Source organism: Bubalus kerabau, chromosome 7 (genome assembly GCF_029407905.1).
Source record: "Bubalus kerabau isolate K-KA32 ecotype Philippines breed swamp buffalo chromosome 7, PCC_UOA_SB_1v2, whole genome shotgun sequence".
Taxonomy (NCBI): Eukaryota; Metazoa; Chordata; class Mammalia; order Artiodactyla; family Bovidae; genus Bubalus; species Bubalus kerabau.
Genome location: NC_073630.1, coordinates 118,653,957 through 118,670,401, shown reverse-complemented (window position 1 = coordinate 118,670,401; position 16,445 = coordinate 118,653,957). Strand labels below are relative to the sequence as shown.

Here is a 16,445-nt window from a genome sequence, read left to right as displayed (position 1 = left end):
CTGCTCCGGGCACCTCGATTTCCTTGTCTGGACACTGCCAGGCAGGGGGTGAGGGTGGGGCTGGAGGCATGGTTTGGGCAACAAGGACCTGCCTAGAACGTGAGGATGGGGAGCTTCACTGGAGGTCCGGTGGTCAGGGCTCCACGCTTCCACTGCAGGGGGCTCAGCTTCAATCCCGCATGCTGCATGGCACAGCCAAAATAATAATGATAATGAACAGAGTTCATGGGCAGGACGAGGTGTCCGACTCCTGGAGTCGATGCTGCAGAGATGGTCCAGTCTCACTCTGGAGAGTCTGATCTCTGGTTCTTGGGGCGATTCTCCCTGGAGGGCTGCGCTGCTAAAAACATTCTCATATTTTAGTTTTTGGTTGAATGCGATTTATTTCTTCCTGGTTTGAAGACGAATGTGGTCTCTTCAAACATGCTGCCTTCAGGCTGTGAGAAACAGCTGCCGTTCCGTTCGGCCTCCCTGGCTGATGGGGATGGGGCCTGGGACCACCCCCTCCCCCCACCCCCACCCACAGTCGCAGCCCATCCGCTCCCTCTGGCGTCGGGGGAGACACCGACGCCCTGGAAGCTCCCAGGTGTCCCCACCACCTGACTCCCTCACGTGCCAGCTCTGTCAGGGCCCCGTCCTGCTGGGCCTGGTGCTCGGGAGGTGGGCGATGGGTGAGGCCCTGCCCAGGGCGCCCCACATGCCTACCTACGGGTCCCTGTGCCCAGAGGCTCACGTGGGGCTGGTCTAGGGTGGGTGCCCAGGGCACAGGTTACCCAGGTGCCTGCTCCAGGAGGGTGGGGCGTGCAAGCCCAGGAATCCAATCTGGGCATCATAGGTGCAGCCTGATGCCAGTTCAACCGCTGGGTACCCCAAGGGCCATGGGGCTTGGAGAGGACAGAGCCACCTGGCCTGGGCTGCCAGGCAGCCTCCAACCTACCAGCAGTGTGGATGGCGGTGGGCGGGGTTACCTGATGCCAGGGACCCAGCCAGGGGGTCCTGCTGATCAGCTAGCTGCACCTGGGCTCAGAGAGGCTCCAGGTTCCCTTCCCTCCCCCAGACCCTGTGTGCCTGCCTGGCCCCTGTTCGCAGCACCTTCCCCCAGGGCTGTTGTCTGGCCTCCAGCTTCCCTGAGGGGTCACTGCCTTCCGCTTTCTCCCAGTCTGCCCAGTTCCGGCCTCCTCCCAGACTGGCCCACCTCCCACCCCTCCCTCCCTCCGGCTGCTTGCTCCCCAGCTGCTGTCCTCCTGTTTCCTGGTTGGGCTCAGTGCTAGGGGTTTTGGGGGCGCAGGCCTCCTGGGTCCATGTCTGGGGTGCCCAGCAAGGGAGAGTCCCTGCTGGGGTTTCTCCACCACCTCTCCTCCGCTGGGGTGTCCTGTTCCTTGCAGAGGCCTGGGGCAGGGTGTCTCTCCTCTCCTCTAGAACCTGACTTGGGGGCCTGCCTGGTGCCAGGGCCCTGTCAAAGGTGGGACCCTGGTGAGCGTTCTCTCAACAGCCACCATGCCTTCAGTCACCTGTCCCTGACCTCTGAGTCAGGCACCACTCCGAGTCTGGGCTGGGGAGGCGGGACCCCCGCTCAGGCAGGGTGTGATCAGAGTCTGGGCTCAGTGACTGGGGAGGACAGAAGGGACAGAGGGGAATGGTGACCCGACTCCAGGAAGACCCAATTGAGCCCGGGTTGGTCGTTGGATCAGTAAATCATCCTCCTGCAATGCCGGAGACCTGAGTTTGATCCCTGGGTAGGGAAGATCCCCGGGTCGGGAAGATCCCCTGAAGAAGGGAATGGCAACCTGCTCCAGTATTCTTGCCTGGCTTAGCTACTAACACCAACCAGAACCAGTCTATCCAGTTAGAAATTAGGATAGACCGGAGCGGGGTTTCCCAGCCCCAGCACTGCGGTCACTGGGGGCTGGGTAGCCCTCCATTTGGGGGCCAACCTGTGCAGAGATGGGTGTTGAACTGCATCCCTGCCCGGATGCCAACAGCACCCTCTCAGCGGTGACAGTCAAGTGTCTGCACTCACCGCCAGGACGTGCCCTGGGGGCAGCCCTGTCCCAGGCACGAGCCTCTGGACCAGACGTGCCCGCGGGCATTCCTGGCACTGTCCCCTCTCTCTCTGAGCTGGTCTGAGTGCACGGCACGGTCAGCCTGTGAAAAGCCACGAGCTGTGCCCTGGGGATGAGAGCTGCTGTGCACATACACGACAGCCAGGAAAAGGTTCCCTAACAAAGCAAGCACAGAGAACTAGGGTGAGGGACGTGGGGTAAGGGTCCTGGGTCTTCATCACTTCATTAACAACGAGCTCTGAGGGTGTCTGAGGTGTGTAGAGTCTCCAAGAGCCCCCAGGGACTCAGTCTGGGGCACTTAGGAAGCAGAAGGGTCTAGGCCCAGGAGGAGGCGAGTCCCGGCTGCAGGCTGGTGGATGGGGCTCCGGTCCTGACCGCGCGCTCTTAGGACATTCCTGCTCTCTGAGGGCCCTGGGCCTGCGCACACCAGGTCTCAGCATGGACATGGGGGTGGGGGGTGCCGCTTGCAGAGTGAGAGGGCAGCTGACTGAGCACGCGTGAGCTGTTTCCTGAGCTTTTTTCTGAACTGCTTCCAAGTGTTAGTGAACAGAGGCGTTTCTTCACGGCTGCTGTTATTCAGTCGCTCAGTCGCGTCCAACTCTTGCGACCCCATGGACTGCAGCACACCAGGCTTCCCTGTCCTTCACTACCTCCCACAGTTTGCTCAAATTCATGTCCATTGCATCGGTGATGCCATCCAGCCATCTTCTCCTCTGTCGTCCCCTTCTGCTCGTGCCTTCAATCTTTCCCAGCATCAGGATCTTTTCCATTGAGTCGGCTCTTCCCATCAGGTGGCCAAAGTATTGGAGCTTCAGCATCAGTCATTCCAACAAATATTCAGGACTGATTTCCTTTAGGATGGACTGGTTGGATCTCCTTGCTCTCCAAGGGACTCTCAAGAGTCTTCTCTAGTACCACAGCTTGAAAGCATCAATTCCTTGGTGCTTAGTCTTCTTTATGGACCAGCTCTCACATCCGTGCATGACTACTGGAAAAACCATAGCTTTGACTAGACAGACCTTTGTCAACAAAGTGATATCTGCGCCTTTTAATATGCTGTCTAGGTTTGTCATAGCTTTTCTTCCGAGCAAGTGTCTTTTAATTTCATGGCTGCGATCACTATCCACAGTGATTTTAGAGCCCAAGAAAATAAAGTCTGTCACTGTTTCCATTGTTTCCCTGACTCTTTGCCATGAAGTGATGGGACTGGATGCCATGATCTTCATTTTTATGAATGTTGAGTTTTAAGCCAGCTTTTTCACTCTCCTCTTTCACCTTCATCAAGAGGCTCTTTACTTTCAGCTGTTAGAGTGGTATTGTCTGCATATCTGAGGTTGTTATTTCTCCCGGTGATCTTGATTCCAGCTTCATTACTATTTTTTAGCTCAAAACAAGCCTGGAAACAAGCTAGAGCTGCCATTTTTAACCTAAGAGGCGTGATCATAGGGGATGACGGGGGCGCTACTGTGTCTCCTCGTGTCAGAAAATAAGGCGAGAATTAGCATCTGTGCTTGGAGAAGGCCCAACACTAAATAATGTGAAGTGGGAGGGCAGGGCTGACCTTAACCTACAGTGTGATCTCAGTGCAACAAGGTTTAGAAGAAAGTTGAACATCAGAGAAGAAAGAGAGCTATAATCCATGTTCATGGAAGAGAAGCCTCAATAATGCCCAGATGTCAGTTCCCCAACTTGATCTATAGATTCAAGGCAGCCTAAACAAAATCTCAATCTGTTTTCTCGTGTGTGTGTGGACGTTAATCAGACTTGGAAAGACACGCAAACGCCGGCTGGTATTGCCGCTGCATCCTGACATTAAAAGTGGTTTTAAAAAAGGTTTTTTGTTTTAATTTTTACAGTGTTGTGTTGGCTTCTGCCGTAGAACAATGCGAAGCAGTCATAATTGTACGACTGATTTTAGTTTCTTTTTCTTGTGTTTTTCTGGGTTTACAAGAGTGAGCGTGTACTACTCTTAACATGAGAAAAGAGCATTGAAGTTTTGTATGTATGTATATATACGTATTTAATTGGAGGATAATTGCTTTAAATTGTGCTGACTTCTGCTGTGCAACAGAGTGCGTCAGCCTTCCCACCTGCCACCCGCTGCCAGCGCTCTGGGTCGTCGCGGAGCAGCGGGCTGGGCTCCCCGTGTCACGCAGCAGCTCCCCGCTGGCGCTCTGCTTTACACACGGCGGTGTTCGCGCTCCGGTGCTTCGCTCTCAGTCTGCCCCGCCCTCTCCTCGTCCTCTGTGCCACAGGTCTGGCCTCCGCCGCCTCTGTCTCCTCTCTCTCCCTGTCCTGCAAGCAGCTTCATCAGGACCAGTCTTCTAGATTCTGTGTCTATGAGTTAATATGAGATATTTGTTTTCCGCCTTCTGACTTACTGAAGAAATATTTCAAAGAAATAAATGCAGAAAGAAGAGTATGCAGAGAGGGGCCGGGCAGATGAGTTAAGCAGCAGAGCCTTTTGGAGTGGGCTGGACGGCACCCAGGAGCATCACGGGGCGGCTGTCATAAGTCTCCTTCCCAGTGCCTGGGGCCCCGCCCTATCCCGCCCCGTCCGAGGGCTTTGCTGGGGAGACTCCCACAGGCCGGCCTGGGGTCTGGGCCTCCCTGCATTTTATATCTGCGGAGATGGAACACCTGGGAGGCATCCATTTTCGATGCTCTGGATGGGCCAAGAGGGGATTACTTCTCCAGCTGGGGTCCTTTCTTTTAAAATGGATGATGGAGCAGATCCTGTCGAAAAGGCCAACTGCAGCTCCTCACGATTAAATCCCCCGCCCCAGAGCCCGCAGTGGAGAGGCCCCAAGGAGGCCCAAAGTCTGTCAGGGGCTGGCTCCTCTGACTCTGCTCAGCCTGTAAGGCCTTTCTCCGGTGCCACCTCCTCCAGGAAGCCCGCCCTGGTTTCCCAGGTCCACAGAGCTTGCTCCTTTGCCTGGAGTCCTAATGCATGTGACCAGCGTGTCTTGGGTCACTGAAGTCTTTCTCCTTGTGGAGGAGCCTGGTGAGAGGGATCAAGCCTTGGCATGGAGTGGGAGAAGGAGGGTACATCAAGCATCATGGCTGCGGGCTCGGGGCTCCGTCCCAGTGGGGTCCCTGGGAGCCTGTGGAGCACACCCCCACCAGGCCATGGTGACGGTGGGGGTTATGTTGATGATGGCTCCTAACATCTGGGGGACACCTACTCGGTCTTAGGCAGGGTTTTAATTTTACTTGATTTATCTCATTTATCTCAGGAACCTTCCCTAAACGTACATTATTATATTTCCATCATGGGTCCTCTGTCCTCCTTGCTCCAAGTGAAAGAGCGGCTCATGTAGGCCTGAAAAAGTCCAAGGGCAGCGTGGAAGGCTGCGCCTGGAGAGTCTGAACCTCACAACAAGCCCTTCGAGGAGGAAATGCTCTCTGCCTCCCAGGTGCAGACAATGAGACCCAGAATGGGAGAGCCTTGGCCTGAGGTCACAGAGCTGGAGACGCAGAAACAAGATGAACACTCACGTGGGCTCGGCCCGAAGCTTTCACTGAACACCTAGACCAAGTGCTAGGAAGGGAAAGAAGAAGCAGACAGACTCGGCCCTGCCGCTGTGGAGCCCACATTCTTGTGGGGAAGACGGTAAGCTGATCACAGAGGGTGAAGAAAGGAGGCCACCCCAGCTGACGGGCCAGGAAAGCTTCCTGGAGGAGGCGGCTCTCGGCCCTGGGAAGATGGAGAGGCGTGCTCAGATGGTGCCAGGGGAGACCAGCAGGCAGGGTCTTGTAAGCGCTCCCCTCACATTCTCCCTCCCGAGCCCCCAGGCCTGTCTCGGGCCGTGCAGAACTCCGGCCTCAGCAGCCATCTCTCCCAGACCTATTTTTAGACCCAATCCAGCTCTAAATGCAAACACATTGTCAAGACAGTGGCCAAGTTGGACCCCGTCCACAGAGCCTTCTCTGTGACACCAAAATAGAAAATGGCTCTATCTGCGGATAAGCTGAGCTGCTGGCGGAGGCTTCGCCTGAAGCAACGCAGCCAGACCGTGGCCCAGCCCTTGGATGACCCGGACACATCGATGCTTCCTACCCAAATACAGTATAAAAATGCTCGTAGAAACGTGCTACGGTTAGCCTCACAGAGAGGCGACGTCTTCCTGAGGCCGATCTTGGGGCCAGGCGTGTGGGAACAGGCAGACCTCGGCGAGAGAGCGGGTCCTCCTCACTAAAGGGAGTGTGCTCAGGGTCGTTTACCATCATCACGGCTTCCCAGAGTTAGAAAGCCGTTGGAGGTGGAAACAGGGAGTTTGGACCATCTCAGGAACACACAATCATGATGGCCCCTAGTTACTGCATCCCACTGTGGGCTGGCTGCTGCTCCACCTGCAGCCTCTCTCAAGCCACATAACCACCTCATGAGACGGACATAACGATCCTATTTCACAGACGAGAAAACGGAGGCTCAGACAGGAGCCTCCCCCTCCTCCTTCCCCTTCCCCCTCCTCCCCCAGTAGGATCGCACCCCAGGTGCCCCCGAAATCACCAGCTTCTTGGCTTTTTCCTGTCCTGACCTGTCTCAAGTCCGCACTCCCTGCAGTGCTCCCGGGGGTCACCTGCACCTAAATCCGGGGCTCAGGCTCAGCCCCTGGGGGACCCAGCCTCAGACCCCATGTGTGTAAACGCTTCCACTTGGGTATGCTTGACCCTATAGTGTGCACATATGGGAGCCTGCGTTCTGACAATGGGGAAAGAATTGCCTTTTATGGGACGGTGATATCTCCAGATGTCCAGATGGAAAAAGTCAACTTGACTTGACCCCTCCTTTGCATCACACACGAAAGGCAGTTCCAGCTGGGTTATGCATTTAAATGTAAGATAATAAACTTCAGGAAGGTAGAGATCCCAAGGTAGGAAGATTCTTTCTAAATCAGGCATTAAAAAGTACTAGCTAGGGGAAGATCCCACATGCGGTGGGCCAACTAAGCCCGAGTGCCACGACTGCTGAGCCCGTGTGCCTGGAGCCTGTGCCCTGCAACAGGAGACGTCAACGCCGTGGGAAGTCGTGGACCACAACCAAGGGCAGCCCCTGCTCGCTGCAACTGGGAAAAACCTGCATGTAGCCAAGTAGATGTCAGTTCAGTTCAGTCGCTCAGTCGTGTTCGACTCTGCAACCCCATGGACTGCAGCACGCCAGGCTTCCCAGTCCATCACCAACTCCTAGAGTTTACTCAAACTCATGTCCACTGAGTTGGTGATGCCATCCAACCTTCTCATCCTCTGTCGTCCCCTTCTCCCGCCTTCAATCTTTCCCAGCATCAGGATCTATTTCAAATGAGTCAGCTCTTCGCATCAGGTGGCCAAAGTATTGGAGTTTCAGCTTCAACATCAGTCCTTCCAATGAACACCCGGGACTGACTTCCTTTACGATGGACTGGTTGGATCTCCTTGCAGTCCAAGGGACTCTCCAGTGTCTTCTCCAACACCACAGTTCAAAAGCATCAGTTCTTCTGCGCTCAGCTTTCTTTATTGTCCAACACTTACCTCCATACATGACTACTGGAAAAACCATAGCCTCGACTAGACGGACCTTTGTTGGAAAAATAATGTCTCTGCTTTTTAATATGCTGTCTAGGTTGGTCATAACTTTTCTTCCAAAGACCTAGTGAAGCCAATAAATAAATAGGCACAGAGACAATAAGTGCCAGTAGCTAGGAAGGAAAAGATGGGTAAATTGGGCTATTAAAACAAAGCCTTCTCTTTATCAAAGCACACCATTTCAAGAGTGGAAATGCAAACTACAGAGACGGGGAAGGTATTTTCAGCACAAAAAAGACAAACGAGCTCGTTTCTAAGGGGCGTAAAGGAACCACCAAGCGATGAGGAAAAGGCCATTCTAGAGACTACCAGGCAGGAAGAGACAGGCCCTGCACCAGAGAGGACTCTAATCGACCAGCCATGCTGGCAGAGCTGCCCTGCCTCCCAGGACTCTCGAAGTCACAGGCGGAAACCCACAGCCATGGCTCCGTGGCCACAGAATACCTCCCATTCAAAGCTGACCACATCAAGCGCCTCTGAGGGTGTGAAGCAGCAGGAACCCTCGTACACACGGTAGGGGAGCGCAAGTTAGTAAAACCACTTTGAAAAGCTTGTATTTCTACCCAGAGGGGATATCTATGCACCCAAAGACCTTGAAGTTTTTACTCCTAGAAATGCACCCAACAGAAACGAATGCCAGGTCATCAGAGACACACACTCACACAGATGCTCAGGGCTGCGTGGCCTGGGGCCGGGGGTGGGCACGCCTCTGAGCTGTGAGCAGCCTGGGTGTCCATCACCAGGAGGCCGGAACTCATGGACCAGACACTCTACAACGATGAGCATCGGTAGCTACTGTGGAGGAAACTCACAACACAATATTCCGCTGAAGACACCAGTGGGGACACGTGGTGGGATCCCATTTGAATAGTGAAAGGTGCAGGCAAAACTCACCTCGCGCTGAGTGACGCAGACGGAGGAGGTAAGACTTTAAAGCAAGGGGTGGAAACAGTGGCCACAACGTGAGGGGAGGAGGGGGCATCAAGCAGGGGGCTGCAGGCGGTCTGGGGCTGGCGGGGTTCTGCTCTTGACTCGGCCGTGGGAGGGTGGTGTGGCTTTGTCTTCGGATGGTACACTCCACCGTGGGCGTGGGCCCTTTCCTGTCTGTGTCACACTTCACGGGGAAAAAATTTTTGAAAAAATTAAAACATTTCAAGCATGTCAGCTCTCCTTTCACACCTTGTGCTTCTTTCAGAAAACATTCACTTGAGGAAACATTTCAAAGAAAATGAAAAAGAAATGATAAAGGAAGACGACATTGAATCCAAGAAAGGTGGGCATACGATGACGTGTGGTATGAAAGGAGTTGTGTATAGCAGCACGGCACGCCGGCGGGCAGGGCGACGGGGAGAAGGGTGGGCTGTGCGCGCGCACACACATGTGTGTACTCACGTGTGCACTGTGCGCATAGTCATGTGTGCTGTGTGCGCGCACACACGTGTGTATTCACCTGTGTGCTGTGTGCATAGTCATGTGGCTGTGTGTGCACACACACGTGTGTGTATTCACCTGTGTGCCATGTGCATAGTAACGTGTGCAGGGAGTGTGTGCTGTGTGTGCTCATATATGTGGTTGTGTGTGTATTCATGTGTGTATGCACAGTCATGTGTGCTGTGTGTGCAAACACACCTGTGTATTCACGTGTGTGCTGTGTGCAGTCATGTGTGCTATGTGTGCACACACACGTGCCCATGTGTGTATTCACATGTGTGCTGTGTGCAAGGTCACGCATGCAGTGGGCACGTTCTGTACCTCCTGGCTGTGTTTGCCCGGGCTTGGAGAGCCCAGGGGTACAGGGGGTCAGGACGTCTGAGAGGACTTGGGCAATCAGTGGGTGAGGGCCCAGAGTGGGGGTCTCCTTTGAAGCGGGGGGAGGGAACGGGGCAGAGGCTGGGGCTGGCGGGGGTGAGGAGAAGGGTCCGTTCCCCCTGGAGGCTCGCCTGGCCAGGGGGTGTCCCTGGAGGCTGCGGCGGGTATCGGGCCTGGCTTGGTGATAAAGGGACAGCACGTGGCCTTCTCCCTGTGCAACGACGCCTGCGGTGGGGGGAGCGGTGCTTGCTCCTGGGGTTCAGAGAAATGTGCGGCAAAGAGGAAGGCGGTGCCCTCCCCTCCCCAGGTGCCGCCCCTGGCACCTAGTCTTCCTTGGTGTGGAACTGGGGGTCTGGTCTGCAGTGATGCGGCAAGCGTGGGCCCAGGAGGGTTCTCCCCAAGCACCTGCTCTGCTGTGGGCACTGAACTTCAGAGACGTTCACGGTTCACCTGATCCTGGAGCCGGCCTTCCGGGGTAGGAAGCGGTAGGCGTGGAGCTGATCAATGGACAGGCGGGATGCAGGAGAGGTGGATGGGCTTCCAGGATGGTTTGGGGTTCCTGCCCTCAGGGATCACAAGTACGCTGACTGAACAAAGCCACTGACTGTCACGGTGCTCAGGGTCAGGGTCACCGCTGAAGTCCAGGTGTGGGTGGGGCGAGTTCTGCTGGGGGTCTCCAGGGGAGACCTCATTTTCAGCTTCCAGAGGCACCCACAGTCTTCAGCCCCTTCCCCAAGTCACCCCGACCTCATGTCCATTGTCTGACCCTCCTGCCTCTTTCTCTAAGGACCCTGTGGTCACGTGCCCCGGCCCCGGAGAATCCAGGATCTTACATCGGATCACACCTGCAAGCTCCTTTGGGCCAGGGGAGCTGACATGACAGGTTCCCTGGGGCTATGATGTGGACACTTTGGAGACCACTTCTCAGCCCATCACGGAGAAGATGGTCAGTAGAAAGAAGCAGACACAGAGCAGCCTGGACAACGTCCCGGGAGTAGGGCAGCTTCCACAGAGGCGGGGAAAGCATAGATGAGAGCAGAGCCAGACCCCGAAAGACTTGAGAATTGTGGACCGATGTCAGGGCAGCCACGGGGGCAGCAAGAAAGGAGACGAGCATCCAAGCCTGTGGGGGGAGGGGCAGTGTGGACAGGAGGCGGGACTCAGAGCTGGGCAGTGTGGCAGGCGGGCCCCAGCCGTCCCCCCAGGCGCCGCTGCTCCAGGCTGGGGCAGCCGTGCCAGACCCCCTGCTGTTTCCCTTGCATCTGACCCATTCCAGAACGTCCATCTTTGGTCACTGTGCCCTGGATTCACTAATCCCAGAGGGGGAGGGGAGGAGGATGCCCTGCAGGTCCATAGCTCACAGGAACAACAGCCATCCACCCCCGGAATGCCGGATCCTGGAGCTCCCGGCCCAGGCCCAACACACTCGGACAGATGGATGCTAGTCCGGCTGCAGCTGCGGCCACAGCTGTCTGCTCTGGCTCAGCCCTGTGCCCTGCAGGAGCCAGTCCCTGGCTCACGCGTGACCCCATGTCCTTCTCCCCTCCGGGCCTCAGTTTTGGCCTCTGTGCAATGGGTTGTTCGAACCAGGGAAGCTGTGATGACGCCTTCCAGCCCCGTCCATCTAGAGATCCAGGTGTTTTGGAGGGGGGTGGAAATCCCAAAGCCAGAAGTGGGGGCGGGTGCTTCTGACTGTCTCAGAACCCTGTTTGTAGCTCCCAGGACGCAGAGCAGGGGGGTGGAGGGCTTGCGTCAGGAGCCTGAGGGTTGCACAATGGCTCAGGCGGCAGCTGGCGGGCTCTGACAAAGTTGTTTTTCACCAGGAGCCGCTGAAACAGCTGTGGAGAGGCCAGATCTGCCTGGCTGGGGGTGGTCGGAGCTGAGTGGCAAGTGGGGGTCGGAGGCCTTGACCCCCACAGAGCCTGCTGCTGCAGAGCCAGCCCAGGGGCAGGTGAGCGGGCCGCCCCCAGCCTCAGGCAAGGGGTCCCTCCGCCCCAGAGGTGGTATCCATGGGCCTCCCCGAAGGCTGAAGCACAAAGTCAAGGGCGCCCGCAGACAGGCAGCAAAGGGCTGAGCTGAGACCCCAGCCTGGGCCTGAGCTGAGACCCTCGCATCCCACCTCCCATTTCACACACAGATGGCCTGAGGTCGCGGAGGGCCGGGTATCCCTGTCCCCCAGGGCCTGGTGCAGGAAGTGACTGGATATGAAGTGATATTTTGAGCACTCTGGGGCCAGACTGTGAGTAAGGAACCTCCTTTGTGATTTTTTTTTTTTTCTTTTTTTTTTTGGACTACACACAGGGCTTGCAGACCTTAGTTCCCTGACCAGGGACTGGCCTCTTGCCCCCTAAGTGAAAGTGCCAATTCCTAACCACTGGACCGCCAGGGAAGCCCCCCTGTGCGACATTTAATTTGACACTTTCTGCAGCAAAGCGGCTTTGGGGTCAGATGGGCCTCAGCACCGCCCCTTTGGGGCCACAGTCATGACTCTTCTCCAAACACGAGGGTTTCCGGGTGGTGGTGGAAGGGGGAGGCGATGCTGATGGGCTGGTCATCATCGACACCCGCAGAGGCCATGTCAGGGAGCCTGGGGCACCCCAGCGCCACACCTCAGGGGAAGATGGTTCTGGAAAATGCCCGGAGGGCGCCGGTGACCCATCCTGGGCACTTGCAAGTACTTGACGCCGCTGGACCTCTGGGCAGGTGCTGGGCACCCTGCTGTCTGTCTCTCCAAGTCTCAGGCGGGAGCGGCTGGCCATGTCCCCCCTGCACCCTCACCTCTGAGGACGCCTACAACTGCAAGGGACAGTTCTGGGCTCAGGGCTCCCTCTGGAGCCTAGGGGTCCCCTCTGGGCCCAGGAGACACTAACTCCACCCCTGCAAGGAGGGCAGGTGGGACCACCACTGCCACCAGCTCTCCACCTGCACAGCTCTACAGAGGGGCTCAGCCGGCGGCGTCACCCCAATCCCTCCAGCACAACACCCGCAGGCCTGTCTGCTTCTCTCCTTCCCCGCTCCATTCCTCCCCACACCTGCGCCGCTGCGCTAAGGACTGGATCGTGTACCCCAATTTCACAAGCGGAAGCCCTCCCTACCCTCAGCGTCATAGGAAGTGGAGGCGAGGCCTTGGGGGAGCGAGCAGGGTTAGACAAGGTGGATAACTTCACGGTGGGCTTGCCACCCATGTAGGAAGGACTCCAGTCCTCTCCTGCCAGCTCCCCACCCCTACCCCTGCCTCCTGGGCATAGGGCCATCAGCAGCCTCTGCCAGGCCAGGAAGCAGCTCTCACCAGGAATTGAACTGACCCCCTTGATTGTGGGCCCCAGAGCCCTGTCAGACGCCTGGCCCCGCTCAAGTCCAAGGCTCCGCTCTTAGTGCCCTACTTCCAGCTCAATTTCCACCCAAGCCCAGGCCCCCAGACCAGCGGCCTTGACCTGGACAGCTGCCCTTGCTCCCTGGGCTCCCTATCCCCAGTGAGGACCACGTGGCCGCTGGGCACACCGACAGGGGGCCAGAGATGGAGAACAAGGACCAACCTCTGTGCACCATTGTGGATGCGCAAAGCAGGGGGCCGCCTGGGGCCGGTGAGAGCAGAGACCTCAGCAAGTGGACCGACCCTGGGCATCACGACTGCTCCAGATTGGGCAGTGGGCGGGGGAAGGGGCAGGGGGGGTGCGATGGCACAGGCCTGCTCTGTGAGGATGGTCTGGTCCATCCTGGGTGGGCGAGGGGTATGGGGGCTGGCTGCGAGGTCCCACAGTAGGGGCTGGGCCAGGCTCCGTTTCGGAGAACGCTGGCCGCAGGGCAGGCTGTGATAGGAGTCGGCTCAGGGTGGACAGGGCAAGGGGGTAGGCTGGCCGGTGGGTGGCAGGGACCACTGCATGGTGGGGCTGGGAGGCTTCTTGCAGGGTGGCCTCTGTGCCGGCCCCCTCCTTCCACAGCAGGCCCTGGACATGGCCTGGGGGTGGGGAGTGTGCTCAGTTCTGTGATCATCTGACCCCGGGACCGCAAAACTAGGATGGTGAATGGGGTCACGGCATCACCAGACGGTCTCGGGTTCTTTCATGGCTGTGGGTGCTGAGAGCTCTTCAGTCTGATTCCCTATCCACCTCCCACCCCATTTGTCCAGCCGGCCTGTGGCCACATCAGCCCCACTCAGCCCTTCCAGCCCCCCGCCCTCCGGGCCCATCTCCCATGAGTCCCTCCAGGTACTGAGCGGGATTCCAGCCACCACCGTGGCCATCCGAGGCTAGCTCCTAAAATTAGCCCCCTTGGCAGGTCATTTAAGTTTGGACCTGTCGAATCTCAGGCTTTCGGAGCTGGGAAAGCGTGAAGTCTGTAGTTCCCCCCCAGCCCTGAGTGACAAGCTGGCTGTGGTCACACAGAGGCCGGCTGGGGGCAGGCCCTGCTGCTCTGAGAGGTTTGGACCAAAGGGGGCTCCATCTTTCCAGGACGGTGGTCCAGAACTCCGGGCTGGGCTCTCCTTCTCAGCCCGGATCAGCGCCCCTCAGCCTTCCACTCACGCGACCCTGGGGGCGGGCTCTGGGCGACTTCACAGCTCTCGGTCCCTGCCGGCAGCCCCCGCTGGGGTCCTGGGCAGCTGGCTTTGCCCCGCCCTCCCCGGTTCTGCCACGAGCGCCCTTGCTGGGTGGTCTGGAGTGAAGATGACAGAGGGAGACTTCACCCCACGGCCTGACCGGGCACGCACTACACGCTCGGTGGCTCGCCGTTGCCAGCCAGACACCTCTCCAAGCGGCCAGGAGCCCACTGCCAGGAGGTAGGTGGTCTCAGGACCCTCCTGTGTCGGGGGAGAGGCTCCTGCAATGGGGAGGGAGGCATCTTGCTGGGGACCAGGGGCCAGGAGTCAAAGTGGGGAGCCTGGGGCTGAGGGTGGGGCGGCTGGGGCATGGCGATGCTCAGGCGCTGCTCTGGGCGGTGGACCCCGCCGCCATCTCTGTGCCTGCTGATGGACGGGTAGGCTCTGGGTCAGGAGGAACCGTGCAGCAGCAGGCAGGGGGCCCCAGATGCGCCCTTGCTGGCCCAGAACCACGTGCTTGTAAACTTTAATTTCCATACAGTAGAGAAACATACAGTACAAGCAACTCGGGGACCAGACTGCACTGGGGAGCTCACGGAGTCACCTGGAAACAGGCTCCCCACCGAGAGGGGGCCACCTGAGCTCCTGGGGATGCCATGAGTCCCCGCTACCCGCAGAACAGCTGGGGAGGCCAGCGGCTCAGTCCTCGCCTCCCCTTGCCCGCGGGTCCCAGCTTCCCCGCAGTCCCCACCCCACCCCAGGGTCTTCTCCGGGAGGACAGGCCAGCCTCCCGGGAGGTGGGGGTGGGAGACACCCTCTGCTCTCTCTCTGCTTGCTTCTCTCCCACCTGGGAGGCCGGGGCTGGTCGCCAAGCCCTAGGGCTCGGCTAGGTCATCAGGGGATGCTTCACAGTGCCAGCTTCCGGCCAGACCCACCACACTGGACTCCTCAGTGGGGGCAGGTGAGCCAGGCAGACAGCCCTGGTCATTTAAGGTGATGGGCGCTGTGCTGTGGGGGGCAGAGGGGCACCCCAGGGAGAGGAGGAGGCTGGGGGCCTGAGACCTGATCAGCGAGAGCTGGGGAGGTGCGGGTGGGGAAGGAACGGCAGGCGTTTACAGAGAAGTACCCTACGGATGGGTGCAAAGGCAGGAAGGTGGGAGAGAGGAGGGGCTTTGGGGGGAATACGAGAGTCTTCTAGATCTGGGAATGTGGGGGCCCCCCGGAGCATTTGGGGCTGGCGTGGGGGCACTGTGACGCGGCTGAGATGCGGGCCCCCGGTGAAGCCCAGCCAGCCTGTGGCTCCGGTCCTGGATGCCGGGAAGAGTCCGCTGGCTGTGCTGAGGACCGACCCGGGTCCTTCGTCCTGATCCCGCGGGGGCAGCGGCTCTGGAGGGAGCCGGCCCATGGGCCCCGGTCCTTGGCGACGGGCGGGGCTGGGGGAGACGGCCCCACCTTCACAGGACCACCTCGGGCGCGATGCTGAAGAGCAGGTCCTCATTGCCGCGCCGCACCTCCAGCAGCAGGGGGGACTCGGTCAGCACGGCCTCCTGCAGCTCGCTCGAGTCGGCCAGGGGCCGCCCATTGACCTTGACGATGATGTCTCCATCCTGGATGCCCCCCCTGCCAACGGGAGAGAGAGGCGGTCACAGCTCATCCCTGAGAGGCCGGGGCCTGGGTGCCTCTAACAGCCGCAGGTTTAAGGGAAGTCATTTCTACAGGTGAGAACAGGGTCCTGACCGCCAGGCTCTCACCCCGGGCAGAGGCCACTGTCCAACCACTGGCTAACGCTTTGTTGGTTGACTTTTCTGTACAGCAGGGGGAATGGAGTCATGTTCTGGCTGTGGCCTCCCCACCTGGGCCGAGGGCGCGGCTCCATGAGCCTGTGCCCGCCGCTGCAGCCCTGGGTGGGGACACTGGTGGCAAATTACAGCGAGGCCCAGGGTATTGATTCCACCACTGCTGCAGTTACTAAGACTTTCCAGTCAGGGCTGGAATGAGCGAGGCCGCCCCCTTCTGCACCTGACTTGCCGTGACCTTCCGCTCCATCCAGAGGGCAGGCAGAGTGGCACCGAGGTCAGGTTCGCGGGTGACAGGACCCAGATCCACACGGGCTAGCTGCGTGACCTCAGACGACTGGCTGCGTCAAGGCTCATTCTTCCCATCTGAGCAATGGGATGAGAGCCCACACCTCGTAGGCTGCGGTGAGGAGCCCCTGAGGGGACGCACCTGGAACGCCCAGCTCACGACCCAGCCTGGGTCAGTCGCAGCCACCGTCGCCACCAAGCTCCCCTGTCCAGGGCACCCTGCGTGTGGCCACTCTCCCTGACGCCTGCCTGCTGCCCCAGCACCCCCAAATAGAGAGCCTGAGTTGGGGGTGATTACTCTTTGGCATCACAGATCTGTATCTCGACAATTTTTACTGCACGGCGGCTGTGGGCTGAGCACGCGTGCTGTGTTCAGGGCAGGAAGAC

General features: G+C 58.5%; 1 protein-coding gene across 1 annotated transcript in view; it reads right to left on the bottom strand.

Moving 5' to 3' along the window:
- Nucleotides 1–14,493: 14,493 nt before the first annotated feature.
- HTRA3 (HtrA serine peptidase 3) overlaps nucleotides 14,494–16,445 on the bottom strand; it is a 29,790-nt gene continuing 27,838 nt past the window's right edge. Inside the window, exon 9 of the mRNA XM_055589219.1 lies at nucleotides 14,494–15,594. Coding sequence (XP_055445194.1) covers nucleotides 15,429–15,594 — 166 coding nt within the window. The 3' untranslated portion in view covers nucleotides 14,494–15,428. The remainder of the gene's footprint in view (nucleotides 15,595–16,445) is intronic.